At 48.1% G+C, this 16,422-nt stretch overlaps 1 protein-coding gene across 1 annotated transcript in view; it reads right to left on the bottom strand.

Moving 5' to 3' along the window:
- RFX3 (regulatory factor X3) overlaps positions 1-16,422 on the bottom strand; it is a 144,314-nt gene that overhangs the window by 85,086 nt on the left and 42,806 nt on the right. Inside the window, exons 5-6 of the mRNA XM_029054663.2 lie at positions 10,674-10,855; positions 5,276-5,395 (exon numbers count right to left, since the gene is read on the bottom strand). Coding sequence (XP_028910496.1) covers positions 5,276-5,395; positions 10,674-10,855 — 302 coding nt within the window. The remainder of the gene's footprint in view (positions 1-5,275; positions 5,396-10,673; positions 10,856-16,422) is intronic.

Genomic DNA, 16,422 nt, shown 5'->3' with positions numbered 1-16,422 from the left:
CCACTGGCAGAAGACTTCATGGATTGTTTTCCAGATTTTGCCCCAGTGGGCAAAACTGTCCAAGAACCGTTGAAGTGAGTGAGAATGCCAAAATCCCATTTTTTTGTTTGTGTGTGTGTGTGTGTGGGGGGGGGGTGTCTAGATATCACAAGAACCGTATCACGTCAGTTACGTTCTGAACTGAAGGGAAAACAGTTACTGAAAAACAAAAGAAATGATCCCTTTCGTTCCCTTTAAAACACCGATTCGGTGCGGGGGGAGGTGGGAAGAGAAATTATTGTCTCTTATTGTTCTATTTAACCTGCATAATGATGCAATTGACCTCAGCCAAGTCTATCCATACTCTCTGTGGTTAGATTCCTTAGCAACGCAGGGCAAGAGAGCAGGCAGGAGCATTCTGCCGGGCATAACGCGGGGATCTGTGACGCTGGTCACACTAACACTTGCGGATCAATAAAATACATTTGGAACACGATTTCAGCGAGACCTGAATTTTGCTAGCGAGGAAACCGAAGCTATTCACGAGAGTTTTTCATTTCTATCTGTTTTCATTTTCCTTCAATATGGCCAAATACCGGGGGGTAAAAATTTCAGAAAAGTCTGTCTTCCACAGAGCTTGTTTCCACTGCCAAGAATGTTTCACAGGACTGTTTTAAGTCATTCCTAGTAAATCAACCGGAAAGAGCTGACGCTACATATTTCTAGGAAATAAGAATCCCGGGAAAACTGAGAAGCCCCCCGTGCTTCACAGCCCCGAGGCTCCCGAGGGTTCTGGCTGTCACTCACGAGGTGATGAGTCAAAACGGTGATCGCTTTGGGAGGAGCAACATGACTAGTTCACAGCAGTTCCCGGCCCTTGCCCCACCACACTAAGTCACCTTCCATCCCGTAGCTCTGACCGTTTTACCTTCAACCAACTGCACTCCTTCTTCCACTCTCGATCATTGGCGACAGATCTCTTGTCCCCGTCCCCGCCCAAATACCCGCCAGGAGTGTTCCGTCAAGCAAGGTGAGGGATCTGGGACCTTGCTGACACTAATACTTCTGATTCCTCCCCCGATTAGACCGTAAGCCCGTCAAAGGGCAGGGACTGTCTCTATCTGTTGCCGATTTGTACATTCCAAGCGCTCAGTACAGTGCTCTGCACATAGTAAGCGCTCAATAAATACTATTGAATGAATGAATGATTCAATTAAATCATCATTTGAATACGATTCTGCCAAACCTTCACTTCGCTGTACTGTTCGCTGACAATTTTAAGCGAAGGGTTTCCCCTTCTAATTTGTTTTCATTGCCGAGATCAAAAATGGCCCAAAACCGGGGGGGGGGGGGGAGGGGATTTCACAAGGATCTATTTATGTGAAAGCATGAACTCACCCATATTGAGTCGAAAATAAATATTATATAGCTAATTCTACTCATATAAAGACAACTGAGCAGTCCCGGCACTTTATAGCCCCGAGACCGCCGACGTGTCCTAGGTATCACCATTAGCGATGATCCGATAACGTGCTCACTCGGGGAGGGGCAACATGACCATTACACAGCAGGTCCCAGCCCTTTCCTCGCACCAGACGACCCTCTCTGTCTCGTCGACATTTCTGCGGGCAAAATGTCCTTGGCTACTTCTGGAAGATTCTGCCCAGAGCGTTTAAGGTTGTATCATTTTGACAATTTGTCGCCGAGAATGAAAAATTGCTGAACTTATCACAGGCAACAAGGTGAGGTCCAACGTTCAGAAACGTCATAGGCAAATTTGTTAGGTCTATTCCGGATGGACGTCGAATCAAAATCCCCTTATAATTAATTACTCTAAGATGAAATCTCTGATATCTCAAAAATCTGATTACATGTTTTGATTTGGAGGATTAGAGAGGTCCCTGTCTTCTTTTACTCCTCTCTGCTGCTGTGGAGCCTGTGACCCTGCATTGCGGTGAACTCTAGGAAGGTGAAAGGAAACAAGGTAACACTAACATAAAAAGAGGAGCCGCTCTAATGAAATGTTTGAGGTTGGGAGGGGCAGGAGACCAGTTTAAAGCTACCGGTTCATATTACATTTCTGATCATCTTTGGATTTCACTTATCCACTCATAATAATATTAATGACGGTACCTTTTAAGCGCTTACTGTGTTTCAAGCACCGTTCTAAGCCCTGGGGTAGATGCAAGTTAATCGGGTTGGACACAGTCCCTGTCCCACATGGGGCGCACGGTCTTAATCCCCATTTTACAGATGAGGTCACTGAGGCCCAGAGAAGTGAAGTGACTTGCCCAAGGTCACACGGCAGACATGGGGCAAAGCCTGGATTAGAACCCAGGTCCCTCTGACTCTCAGACCCGTGCTCTATCCACTAAGCTTAGTGTCCAGTCCAGTATTGCTCCGGTCCAATTCTCTCTCTCTCTCTCTCTCTCTCATCTGTTCGTATTCACAATTGAGCAATGGCTGAACATCAACGAACCGACGACCGTTTTTAAAACAGAGAAGGCCTTAAATTAGTAAGGGTAATTTTTTTTTTTTTTTAGGTCAAATGATATTTGGATAGCCATCTTTTCCTCATGCATGCCACAGAACTCTTCGGGAACCGGTGTGCTTCAGGCACAGAAACAATGTCAGAGGTTGGGGTGGCAGAACTGACAGCCTCTGGCATGTGTACAATCTCATGGCTATTTTAAGATTGATCCCTGACGGCAAAACCTCCAAATCTCTGTGAGATCTGACAAGTCCCAGCGGCCCCCTCTTCCACTGCCGCCCACGACACGACCACTCTCCTCTGGTCCCAGTGGCAGAGGATACAGCAGAGGGTTTCGTGGACTTCCCCAGATTGCACCTGAACGGAAACACCGTCAATGAATCATCAAAATGATCGTGGAAGTCTGAAATCTATTTTATGGCCTAAAAGATCTCTCAAACCACATAAAATCAATTGAAGCAGCCACCCTGGATTACTCAGTTCCACACATCCAGGAACTTTGAAGAATTCAGGAGAATTCACTGTGGTTTTTAAAGCTGGTCTAATTCTACCCGATCCTAAGGAAGAATAGGGCACTGAAAAAATAAACAAAATGGACGATCTCCAAATTCCTCCTTTTCTTGCTTTTAAATCCCTCTGGGATTATTTGCCTCCAGATTCAGGGGAAGGGAAATTACTGTCTCTTAGTATTCTAGTTACCTTGCTCGACACAGTAATTGCCCCCCAAGTCTAGTATCCTCCCTGTGGTTGGGTTCCTTAGGAATGAAGGGTAGAAACCAGGCAAGAGCTTTCTGTCAGGCACGATGAGGGATCTGAGCCTTTCGTGACACTAACATTTGGAATCATTCAAATTACATTTGGACACGACTTGGGTGAAGCCGGAATTTTGCTAGTTCAGAAACTGAAAAATTCAAGAGAGTGCTTTCTTTTCTAATTTTTCCCCCCTCTTTCTCAGTTTGGAGATCGAATACGATCAAATATTAAGGGTAAAAATTTCCAAGAGTCCGGCTTTCCGCAGTCCCCGCTATCCCTACCAGGAATATTCAGGAATATTTACGTGACTCTTCTAACGCGTTCCTATCGTAGAAGCTTTGTACTGCTCAATAAATACGACTGGATGACTGAACGAATGACTAATACACAACAGTTCCCAACCCTTTCTTCCAAACAACCTTCCATCCCACGGCTCTGACACGGCTTCACCATTTGCCCTAAACCCTATACTGTTCCGCAGCACAAGCTAACCACGCTTTAGTGGATAGAGCGCGGGCCTGGGAGTCGGAAGGACCTGGATTCTAATCCCACCTCTGCCATCTGTCTGCCGTGCGACCTCGGGCAAGTCGCTTAACTTCTCTGGGCCGCAGTGACCTCATCTGTAAAATGGGGATTAAGACTGTGAGCCCCACGTGGGACGGAGACGTCGTCCAACCTGACTAGCTTGCGTCTACCCCAGCGCTTAGAACAGGGCTCGAAACACAGTAAGCGCTTAACAAATACCATCGTTATCTATTATTATGACTATTATTATCACGACGACCATACCAATATGGAAGAACCGATCCTATGCATTTTTAGAAAATCAGAATCGCAGGAAAACGGTGCTTCCCCCGAGCTTTATAGACCCGATACTCCTGAGCGATTAGTGACGACCCGATATGGTGGCTTACTCTGGGAGGAGCAATATGACCCTCTGCTCTGCACCCAGTAAGCACTCAATAAATACGACTGAATGACTGAACGAACGACTAATACACGATAGCTCCCCACCCTTTCTTCCGAACAACCTCCCATCCCACGGCTCTGACGCGTCTTCACCATTTGCCCTAAATCCTATCCTGTTCCGTAGAACCTCGCGAATAGCAGGGATACGCCACGGCTTACGACCCACTCTCAGAATAAGCCGGGTCTTACTGACTGATGCAAATCAAAATCCGAAGAAGCCTGAAGTTAGGTTCTTCCATCTCCACCACTGAGAACGAGCCGCTTGACCCTGTCACCACTCACAACTCTCACCATCTGGAACGGTTTCCGTGGAATCTTGTTATTTATCAGTCCCCAGAAGCCCAGCACGGTCCCACCTGACATTCGCTTTACTTCAGATCCAGGAACGGTCCAGAGCAGAACACCGAGACCTCTGTAATTTTAGTCACGGACCTTTAAAAACATTAAGCTTCATCGACAGCCCTGGGGTTTACCAGCTACCAAGCCCCTTGAGAAGTTTAACAAAATCCTCAACCACTCGCTATTGACGTGACCAGTCGTATAAATCGAAGGTGCACATTCTGACACTTTCTCCTTCAACGGCAGAGGGTCGCGTAGCACTTTTAGTCACATTCGACCTTTTCTATGCAGCTATGATTGAATATGCTTCCGGTCCCCCGGGGAAGTCTTTTCATTCAAGAGGCTGATGATCTTTCTATAGACGTTCACGTATGAAGGAATACGCAACAGAGTATGAACCACTCTCAGAATAAGCCCGGTCTTACCGACTACTACAAATCAATACAAATACAAATAGGCACTAGCCTATATCCAACATCTCTCGCCTCAACAAAACACCCTTATCAGGAGTATAAAGCTGAAGGTGGTCCCCAAATTCTGCTACCTAGCCCGCAAACCGAAACAGAAATAGAACAGTGAATTTCAAAAGCCGACAAAGTTGGTGGAAAGCACAGTGTGACACCGACACGGAATAATCGAATTTCAGAAAAATAGCTACTGAGCAGTTCAGCGATGACTGTACGTCTGCTGACGGAGTAGAAGTAGATTATCTTTTCAAATTTCAGCGATAATTCCGGAATCTACCTTTGTTTCTGTTGCATGGGTTGTTGTCTCATAGCCATATATTGCATGTCCTCTTGTAGCCGATTAAGAGGGGAATCTGGCTTGACGCGAATCCCGTAATAATGGTACTTGGAGTTCCCTCTTCATGAAACAAGATAAAGAACAGAAAATCAAATGTTAGTAAAACAACTCTTATTTTTTAATTCTGAAAAATTGACTCCAGCTATAACAAACACAAAAGATGCTCATTCATAATAAGTTGATATGATGGCTAAATCCGACCTACAGTGGACATCTGATCGGGTGGCTCAACGGATCCAGGCTGATTCGGGCAATCAAAAACAAATTATGATAAATTAACCCGACTGGGCGGAGGTACGTCGGCCACCGGGTCAACGTGGATAAGTTACCGGCTTAGGTAATTGGCTTTCTACCAGATTCAGGCACCAATCAGTTCAGAACAGTGTCTTTCTCTGTTATGAAAGGGATGCTGTAAATTATATTTCATTTAGGTGTTTTTAAAATACATTCAGTTCAGTCATAACGCCCGTTTTCGTTACGTGTTTTGGCTAGATCGCCGTCAGGGAATAAGGGAATAGTCTTTTGAGAGTGGCAGCCCGGAGGCAGCACGATGCAGTGTCAAACGAAACGGCCGTGTGCATCCGCGGTGAGCACTTCCAATGTAAGTTTTCCTTATTATGAGGTTCTGCAAGAATGCAACCCTTGCCTCAGATGAGAACTGGGTATACTTGGCGTACAACACCCCTAGGCACTTCAATCCCAGTTCGCTCTGAAGAATCCGTCCATTCAACCCAGGATAATCTCACAGGACAGAGCTAATGATAACTTGAATCCATACGGCACATTTGCATTCTGGTGATCTCATTTCACCCTCCAAGCATCCGCCCAGCAAACGGTACGGAGGCAACTGAGGTACGGAGAGGGTTTTCGGGTTTGCTTTTTTTTTTTTTTTTTTTTGGTGGTTATGGCATTTGTTAAGCGCTTTACTACGTGCCAGGCACCGTACTAAGCGCCGGGGGCAGATACAAGTTGGAGATACAAGTTGGACACGGTCCCACATGGGCTCACAATCTTAATCCCCACTTTACAGATGAGGTAACTGAGGCCCAAAGAAGTCAAGTGACACAGCAGACAAGTGGTGGAGCCGGGATTAGAGCCCAGGTCCCTCTGACTCTGGGGCCCGAGCTCTATCCACTAGGCCGTGCGGCTTTCCTGGTTAACTCAAGGTTAAGTGACTTGCCTAAGGTCACACAGCAGGATAATGGCAGAGGTGAGCCTAGAATCCAGGTTTCCCTGATTCTCAGATCCACGCTCTTTCCACCAGTCCACGGTGTTCCTCTATTCCCCGCAGTCTGTCACCACGATCTGGTTTATGACCCCCTCGCTCCATACGGAGGCCAACGTCAGGCCAGGGGAGACCCTGGGATGGGCACTCCCAGTGGAGGCCATTACTGACCGGTGAGGCAAGACGGGAATAAGGGATTGGGGTTTCAAGACGGGAACTACTTGCCAGTTCGGTTGCACCGCTCCTTAAACCATCCCCGAGGGGACTCGTCTTAGCAAGCTGCTCAAGGCCTCCCCCCTCGCTAAGCCTTCCGGAACTGGTGGCTCCGGGTGAGTGAAGCAGCTCCGTCCTGCCCCCGCCCCGTTTGAGGCCCTGGGCAACCGTCCAACCCACCCCAACCTAACGTTGGCCTCGTTTCGGAGATCCATCCTCAAGTATTGGAAATGACCCTTTAATAATAGTAATGGCGGTATTTGTTAAGCGCTGTGTGCAAAAGCGCTGTACTAAGCGCCGGGGTAGAGAGAAGAGCACCAGGTCCCGCAGAGAACTCACCAAGTAGGAGGGAAAACAGGTGTTGAAACCCCACTGTAATACTAATAATAACGTTGGTATTTGTTAAGCGCTTACTATGTGCAGAGCACTGTTCTTTGGTAGATACAGGGTAATCAGGTGAGGCTCACATGAGGCTCACAGTTAATCCCCATTTTACAGATGAGGGCACTGAGGCCCAGAGAAGTGAAGTGACTTGCCCACAGTCACACGGATGACAAGTGGCAGAGCCGGGAGTCGAACCCATGACCTCTGGCTCCGAAGCCCGGGCTCTTTCCACTGAGCCAAATTTTGCAGATGAGGGCACTGGGGCACAGAGAGGTTGAATGACCTGCCCGAGGTCCCACAGCAGGGAGGTGGCGGAGCCGCGATTAGAACCCAGGTCCTCCGACTCCCAGGCCCGGGCTCTTTCCACTCGGCCGTGCCACTTTTCAGTGAACTTTAAATGAACCTTAAATCAAGTTCATTAGGTCACTTCTTCTGGGGAAGGTATTTCGTTGCCTAACAGCAAATTAAAATAATAATACAGAGGATTCTATATTAATGGAAGTAGTAATGAGGATGTATTATTTGGGGAACAGAATAAAATCTTATTTCTCATTATCCAACTATGGACAAGTTTCTGTACTTCTCATTTACTTCACAAAGTGACAATAACGGTGTTGACCTCTTGGTTCCAGGGATGAGGTACGTGTGTGTAAAGCTGTTAATTAAGATACTCCGAAAAAAGCAGAGGGTTTCAGACATACTGGAAAAGAGTAATTCCTCTCTTGGTGACTTTGAAACGTCTTCCGTTTGCCACAGGTTTTGCGCAGCTTTATCTTTTTCCGTATGCTCCAGGCAGTCTAATAATGGAGCGTTTTTCTGTGAAAATGGAACATTTCCACCTGGGACACATAATTCCACATTTGTTCCAACTTCATCAGGGAGTCAGTGTTTGTTGATAGAATTTCGGAACGCTTGCAAAACTGACAACTCTAAACATGTAAATTCTTGTCAAGAGAAAAGAGAAAACAGTGGTTTCTCAAGATCTAAAAATTAATAAGGATTTAGAATCTGTTTCGTTCTCCATTTCTAGAAAGAAATGGAAGGGGGTTTATTCACTCGTGTTCTATTTTAATTGCAGATCTTTACTGTCTTAAAAAATAACTTTTGCTTTGAAGTTACATTCTTGGAAACCCACACCAAAATTAGAATCTAACAAAGCCCAATTGATCGCCAGATTAAAAAAAAAAAAAAATGAGAGGCACACATGAGCTCCAAAGCTCTGCTAGCTCCCGGAGCAGGTAGGGAATCCCAGACTTCAGTTAAAAGAGAATTCTAGAGAAGTGGCTCCTCTTTTAATCCAGAAACCCAGAGGACTAGTTGGTTAAGCACAGCCAACGGGTAATCTGAATGTACGAACTGCATATACCCAGAGGTGGGACTTGAACCTTGAGGGGTGAGGCGGTCGCATAAACAAGAAACACCAGAAGAGACCGTAAGCTCTGGTTTCCTTTTTGACCGTGCTGCAATCTACATTCGCTTTGCTAGATTCCTTCCGTATCCTTCACTAGGAACGGCAGCGACAAAAAAAATCTGCTTCCTAGATTCCCTAAATCCACTTCAGGTATTTGAGAGCTAAAACACCCTCTATGGCAGGATGATTCAGCAGTTCCCTCTCCTATCATTCCATTTTTCAGTGATTTCAGCTATCATCTCAATACTGCGTGATATTAAAATTCCATCCCCAGATGGGTTATCTCTCTCCCCCTCTGGCTTTCAGTTCTCCACCCTCCCTTTGTTTCCAAAGATCTCATAAAACGTTAAAATGACGAACTACAAATTACTGTTACTTGGGAAGCAAAATCAAATCCGCAAAAATACAAACGCTTATCCACGTGCATAGGTGACACCGTATTGCCAGATTGAACAGTACCGTCGCTTAACAAAAAATTCCGTAGCCCAGTTCTCTTCGCCTATTTCGAGAAGGGTCCCCGTGTTAAAAGAGAGCTTTTTCAATTTGCCGTGGCCACCGAATGGTTTCTTTCTTCTGACCACAGCATGGCCTGGTGGAAAGAGCACAGGCCCGGCAGTCAGAGGGCCTGAGTTCTAATCTTGGCTCTGACACTCGCCTGTTGTGGGACCTTGGGCAAGTCACTGAACTTCTCTGCCTCATCTGCAAAATGGGGATTCGATACCCGTTCCCCCACCTTCTCCGACGGTGAGCCCCACGTGGAACTCGGACTGCGTCCGACCTGACGATCTTCTATCTACTCCAGTGCTAAGTATCTTAGTACTTAGCCTGATACAGAGAAGCGCTTAACAAATACAACCATTCTTCTTCTCCTTCTCCTTCTTCTTCTTCTTCTTCTTCTTATTTTGTTTCCATGGCTTCAACTACCGCTTCTATGCAGATGATTCCCAAATCCACATCTCCAGCCCCGATCGCTCTCCTTCTCTACAGTCTCGTAGAGAAGCGGCGTGGCTCAGTGGAAGGAGCACGGGCTTAGGAGTCAGAGGTCGTGGGTTCTGAGCCCGGCTCCGCCGCTTGACAGCTGTGTGACTTTGGGCAAAGTCACTTCACTTGTCTGTGCCTCAGTTACCTCATCTGTAAAATGGGGATTAAGGCGGTGAGCCCCACGTGGGACAACCTGATCACCTTGTAGTCCCCCAGCGCTTGGAACGGTGCTTTGCACACAGTGAGCGCTTAACCAACACCATCAACATCATCAACATCATTTCCTCCTGCCTTTAAGACATCTCTGCTTGGATGTCCTGCCATCACCCCAGTCTTAACATGTCCAACGCAGAACTCCTTTTCTTCCCACCCAAATCCTGTCTTCCCCATCGCCGTAGACAGCACCACCATCCTTCTTGTCTCACAGGCCAGGCCAGATAACGTTATCTTTGACTCCTCAAATCCCCAAATTCAATCCATCACTAAATCCTTTCAGTTTCGACCTCCACGTCATCACTAAAATCCGTCCTTTCCTCTCCATCCAGACTGCTACCAGGTTAGACCAAGCGCTTGGCCCATCCCGTCTCGATGACTGTATCGGCCCCCGTGCCGACCTCCCAGCCTCCTGTCTTCTCCCCGCTCCGGGCCGTTACCTCACTCTTCTGCCTGGATCGTTCCTCTACAGAAAGCGTCCGTCCGTGTTTTCCCCACTCTCCCGGAACCTCCAGCGGCGGCCCATCTACCTCCGCATCCAACGGAAACCCCTCACCGGCGGCTCTAAGGCAATCTTCTTGCCCCCTCCTACCTCACCTCGCTACTCTCCTACCATACGACCCGGTCCGCACTCTTTGCTCCTTTAATGCCAACCTACTCGCTGGACCTCCATCTCCTCTATCTTGCCGCTCCCCTCTGGCCCCCATCCTGCCCCGGGCCTGGCACGCCCTCCTTCTTCACATCTGACAGACCGTCGCTTCCCCCCGACCTTCAGAGCCTTACCGAAGGCACGTCTTTCTTCAAGAGGCCTTCCCTGAGCCTTCATTTCCTCTTTTCCTACTCCCTTCCGTGGCACCCTGACTGGCTCTCTTCATTCACCACCCCGGCTCCCAGCCCCGCAGCGTACTAACCTCGTTCCCAATCTCCTGGTTCGAAGCCCCATGAAAATCGACCGGATGAGTTTTCCAAAGGAGGCGGCATTGACTGGATCCAGTTTGTGTTCCTGACAGTGTCGTAGGTAATGGTTGTAGAGGGTACTTCTAGGGAGGCTCACTCCTTCTGCTGTTTCGTAATTATCCAACAGCCACTGGAGCTATAAATGAGAGAGAATGAGCGAACAAGATCAACATGACCTATCAAAATATCTACTCATCAATCTGAACCCTTAAACTTGGTACAAGAGAGGGATTTAGGACATCATAGAGTCGTTCACTAAATTTAACTGAATCCGGATGTCAGGCACGTCTAGACGTACGAAACGTTTTGGAAATACGGGTCGGTGGCTGAACGCACGACGCCTGTGATCTCAGACGATGTCTATTTTGTTATGATTCAAGAGCACAGAATACTGAATTTCCACATGTATTTTACTTTGGAAATTACGGTTAACTGCAAATAATCACGCCAATTTGGAATAAATATAACCTACACAGTTAGAGAGAAGAGGTTTTCTTACTTGAAGTGAAGGTGTGCCACTTAATCTATCTTTATTACTTTTTTTTTTTTTTTGGTACAACAGATTAACAGGCTGCTTGGTACCGAGGTCTGACCCAAGCCCGGAATTTACCACTTGATCGAACATTCTCACGATAGATCGATACATTCCCCTGGCCATTTAATGCCTGGCGGAGTAGATTCAACAAAAATAAGGGGACCCAAAGAGAAGAGACCCTAGCAATACGGGGAATCTTAGAAATATGATCCCAGCTGAACCAGTTTCATTTACAGTTCGCATGTTCCTGACGTGAAAACGTAATTTACGTCCAAACACTGGAGTGGCGTGATTTCCAATAATCAGGGTTTAGGTCATCTTTCTAGCTATTGAAATGGTTTCAAAGCAACTTAAAATCATTTTGGTCTGCCGAAACCCCGATTACACCGTGAAGAGCCATAGAAATAACATTTTAGGCACAAATGATCCTACAGCCTGTGATAATAGTCAAAACCACCTACATTCGAATGAATGAAAACGCAAAGAACACATCAGACAACTAGCAAATCTATGCAGAGAATGAACAAACACAGAGAACAAAAGTACATAAAAAGAATAAATGGCAAATTACAACAATACACTAAACGATAACATATTTCAAAGGGGCGGGGGGGGGGGGGGGGGGAGTCACACGAACTAAAAATTCAGAAATAAAGGGAAATTAAGAAATCGAAGGCCTCAAGATAAACCAACACCTAAAGGGCTGGAGTGGGGCAACGGCGGTGTCCCCGTGTCCTTTCCCCCCCCGCCCCCCGACGACTGGTACTTTTGCTAGCAGACCCTCCCACCGTCGGGCAGCTGCAGACATGGGGTAGAATGGAGTCCTGTACTGCTTTCATCACAGGTTCGCGGGCCACCTATTGCCACTTCCACGCCAGAGCTGCTTTTCTCCCGCACCACGGCTACTCCCGCCCGTAGTGGTAACACGGGGCTCACTTTGCGTCCTACAGTCGTCAGGCATAATCGCATGATTATTGGCAAGTTTCCTCCCACTCTGAGTGGCTCGGGGGCAAGCAGTTGCAAAAACGCAGCTTGGGCAATACTCCCCGGGGAAGCGGCATGCCCGTCTCGGAGACTCTCGGGGCCCGGAACGCCACCGGTCAGTCTAGGCCCCGCGCATACCTCGAAAAGGCTCGGAATCAATCAAGCCAGCAATCGTATCTACCGAGCGCTTACTACACGCTGGGCGCCGGGAGGGTATCATCATACAAGGGAGTCAGCAGACACAGTCCCCGCCCGTAATGAGCACGGACACTTAAATATATGCAGTAGGAAATGAGACTCGCCACTGAAATGGATTCCGTACAGTCCTCGTCTGCCTGCTTCCCCGGTCCTTAGGGACTTGGGCTTCGGTTTTAACGACCCGACTGGAATCTGAATCTCTAGGTAAATGACCATCTAATGGCCATATCGGGGAACGGCGTATCTACTGGTTACATTCTCGGGGACCGTCAAGCCCTTCCCGGACAAGTTGAAGATTCAATTTTTATTCATTTTTTCAGGATTAGCGATCTGGCTAATTCAAATTACCATCAGATATAGCGACGGCACTGACAAATAGAATAAATACCGAGGGGGCTCGTTCTAAAGACGGAAGAACCTTATCAGTGCGCAGCCAAATCTCTCGTGCAATTCGTTTTTGTGATTAATTGCCCCATGGAAGGAAGGACTCTCTCCAATCATAATGACATCAATAACATTATTAACGATAGTAATAACGATATGTGGTTAGCACTTACTATTTGCCAAGTACCACACTAAGCACGGGGGTGGACACAACAGTCCAAACGTAGTCCCGGCCCCAAACGGGGCTCACGGTCTATGGGGCGTTTCCCCTTCTACCAGTGAGGCACGGAGAAGTTAAGCGACTTGCCTAAGGCCACCCAGCGGGTAAGTGGCGGAGCCGGGATTAGAATCCGGGTCCTCCGATTCCCAGGCTCTTTCCACTAGGCCACGTTTTTTGAACATTTGATTCAGATGCATTTGGAAGTGGTCTTTTAAGTGAAGCTGTGTTGACTCCTATGAGAATATTCGCAACCTCGCCAAACTTCAGTGGCTTAGCCCTTGGAAAAGTGAGTTTTTTCCAGGAACTGTTCGCAGGTGAAAATTTACAGGAGTATCTTAGAATTTAAAATGTTTGTACTGATCTCTATGGAGGTCCCGCCACGTGATCGGTCTCCCTCGCATGAGAAGGAGGACGAAGAAGGTGCCAATGTATCGTTGAGAGAATACGCTGGGGCAGAGAAAATTGATCTTTGGCTCCACAGATCTCAGACTTAACACATCCTCCAAGCCCAAAGTGAAATTTGCCTCATCCTCGGACTTCTTATATGAAATAACTGAAATTTGAATCTTGCGAACCCCATCTAAAGTAAACCTGGAAACACTACCCTTTGTGACAATTTAAGCCTTTGAAAGCATTCCCTTTTTAACACTCACGACGTTATAGGAGATACGGTTTAAATCGGAATCGGAGTTTCAATCTGCTATCACTTTGGATTTCGTTTTCAGAATTTGAACGTTTCAGGAAAATCCTTTCATCTTAGACCGACAAACTCGTTTGCGGGCACATGTATCAAAAATGTATACGATGCGAATGTGTAAATTCCAATTGATCTAGTGACATCAAGTGAACGACAACAAAGGGAAGTCAGAAAATATTATCCTCATTTTTCATAATGAAATTTAAATAATTCATCGGAATACCCCTAAGGTACACTGTCTATGTCGTTATCCTCATCAGGGGCCAATCCATGGAGGAGAATTTGGATGCCGAGTTTTAGAACTGAGGTTCTTTGCGAGTCTCAACATTCGGTAAGCCTTAGGGCGCGCCGAAAGGCATGTTAGCATCTGAAATACGGAACTGAAATAAACTTAAAAACCATATGTAAAAAGTACAGCACCGAAACTGCAAGGGCGAGACGGCCCAAGGGAAACTGGAGTAACCAATACTGCTTCCTCTGTCCTTTACTCCTCCTTTCGGTGTTGAAAAGGGTCTCATCGAGTAACCGATTCTTTCGGAAAAGAGCTGCCAACTTCACAAACCCCCTAAAACTGAGCGTCAAAGACATAAGCTCACAGGCAATCAGCTAATGATGCACTAACGTCTTCGAATCAAATGGTTTCTTTTGTTTTTTAATACCGGTGCGTCGAGATTTACGCGTACGGACGACACATGCCTTACACACGCACATACGCAGACCTAAAGGTTAAGATGTCTGAGGATTCTGTATCAGACGAGGGAGAGTTAATAATAATAACGTTGGTATTTGTTAAGCGCTTACTATGTGCCGAGCACCGTTCTAAGCGCTGGGGTAGACAAAGGGGAATCAGGTTGTCCCACGTGGGGCTCACAGTCTTAATCCCCATTTTACAGATGAGGGAACTGAGGCGCAGAGAAGTTAAGTGACTCGCCCACGGTCACACAGCCGGCAAGTGGCAGAGCCGGGATTCGAACTCATGAGCCCTGACTCCAAAGCCCGTGCTCTTTCCGCCGAGCCACGCGAGAGTTGCCCGGTAACAACAAACCCTTCCTCCCAGCAAACGGTCAAAGGAATTGATCGGCAAACACTTTCAAAGCACATTCAGCTCTGCCCCACCGCATCTTTCCACTAAGCATTCTGCCTAAAAAGTTAGGAGGGGAAGTTCTCCGGACACGGCGAGCCCCTCTGCTTGCGTGAAAGGTGCCTCGGTGCCCGAGGAAACGACACCGGGACGGTTGAATGTTACGGGGGAGTCATCTTCAACGGGAGGCCTGGCCACCACACGGCGTACCGTGTCATAGAAGAACTGGGCGCAGTTCAGTGATTTTCCAGGACATCGTTACAAAAACCAACGAAATTCACTGCGTTTATCAACCCGACGACTAAACCCACACGTCAGTCGGAGAGTGCAAAGGTTCATTCAGGACTCCGAAATGCTAATTACCTCTGCATGATTACATTCAAGCATTGGTTAGAAGAGGCGTGAGTCTTACGAGCGCAGAAATCCTTAATTTGCCGCGGCTCCCGCTAGCGCTCGTAACTTTCCCCGTCTGACCGACGCCGCCCCCCCCCCACTGGGGGGGGGGGGGGGGGGGTGAAACGGCCGGAGTCGAGGAGCGGGGCGACGTCATCGGCCGCGTAGGTTTCCGAGCGAAGAACGACCTACGGCGTCTCGTGCGGTGGACGGACGGGCTCGGAAAATTCCTCGACGAGGCGGCTGGTGACGTCCACAGCGGCCGCTGGGGCGGCTGCCCCGCCCGCCGGCCCCTGGGGCCACAGCCGAGCGTGGCCCCAGGTGGGCTCTCTACGTCAAACGATCACGTGCGCTTTTCACGGTGCCGCAACCCTGCCCGTCTACCACCCGGCGGCAACCCACAGCCCGGTGGGAACACCACCGGCGGGGAGGAAAGAGTGCAAATGGCACTGCGCAAGCCACGATTCCACGGCGCGGATTTTCAATCCCGAAGCCTTCACGACTGGGCCGGGGCTCATCCGTCGTTTACAACGGGCGATTCCATCGAGGAACATTCGTTCCAGTTACTCTGTGTCACGTGGCGCGCTTAAAATGCCTTTCAAACATGAGCTAGTTCAGGCACCTAAACCTCGCTCCTGCGGAAGGGTCACAGGTGAGGTTTTACCCTCACGCGTGGGCCGCGCTTTTTTTAAAAGCTGCGGATCACTCGTACTTCTTCTGTAATACGACTAGCAACCTAACCCCCGATCCATTATTATGGAGAACAAAAGAAAATGAAATTGGCGAGCGGGATTACCCATCATTCTCTTGAAGATACAGTGGAAAGCGGTGGGTCTGCCACGGGGACGGGGATCCCAAAATAGGATGAGGACAGAGATCGAGAGAAAGAAAAGAGAGGCGGAGAGAAAGACCGAAGCAGAGAGAAGGGGAGACGTCGACGAGAGAGAAGCGGTCGGTCGAGGGAACGGGCGCGGAGGGGCAGAGAGCGGCAGACCCGTCCGCGCAAAACTCCCTCACGCACACACTCGCCCGGACGATTTTACTCCTCAGACACCGACCCTCCTCCCTCCACACTTCGGCCAATCAGTTCACGGTAGTTGATGAGCACTCGCTACGTGCGGAGCACTGGACTAAGCGGCCGGGGGAGTACGATGCACCAGAATTAGCAGGCGCGCTCCCAGCCCGGTACCGGGCTGGAAGAGCCGCTTCCG

Source organism: Ornithorhynchus anatinus, chromosome X5 (assembly GCF_004115215.2).
Source record: "Ornithorhynchus anatinus isolate Pmale09 chromosome X5, mOrnAna1.pri.v4, whole genome shotgun sequence".
Lineage (NCBI taxonomy): Eukaryota > Metazoa > Chordata > Mammalia > Monotremata > Ornithorhynchidae > Ornithorhynchus > Ornithorhynchus anatinus.
Note: the sequence above shows the minus strand (reverse complement) of the source record. Positions and strands in the feature narration are given on the sequence as shown.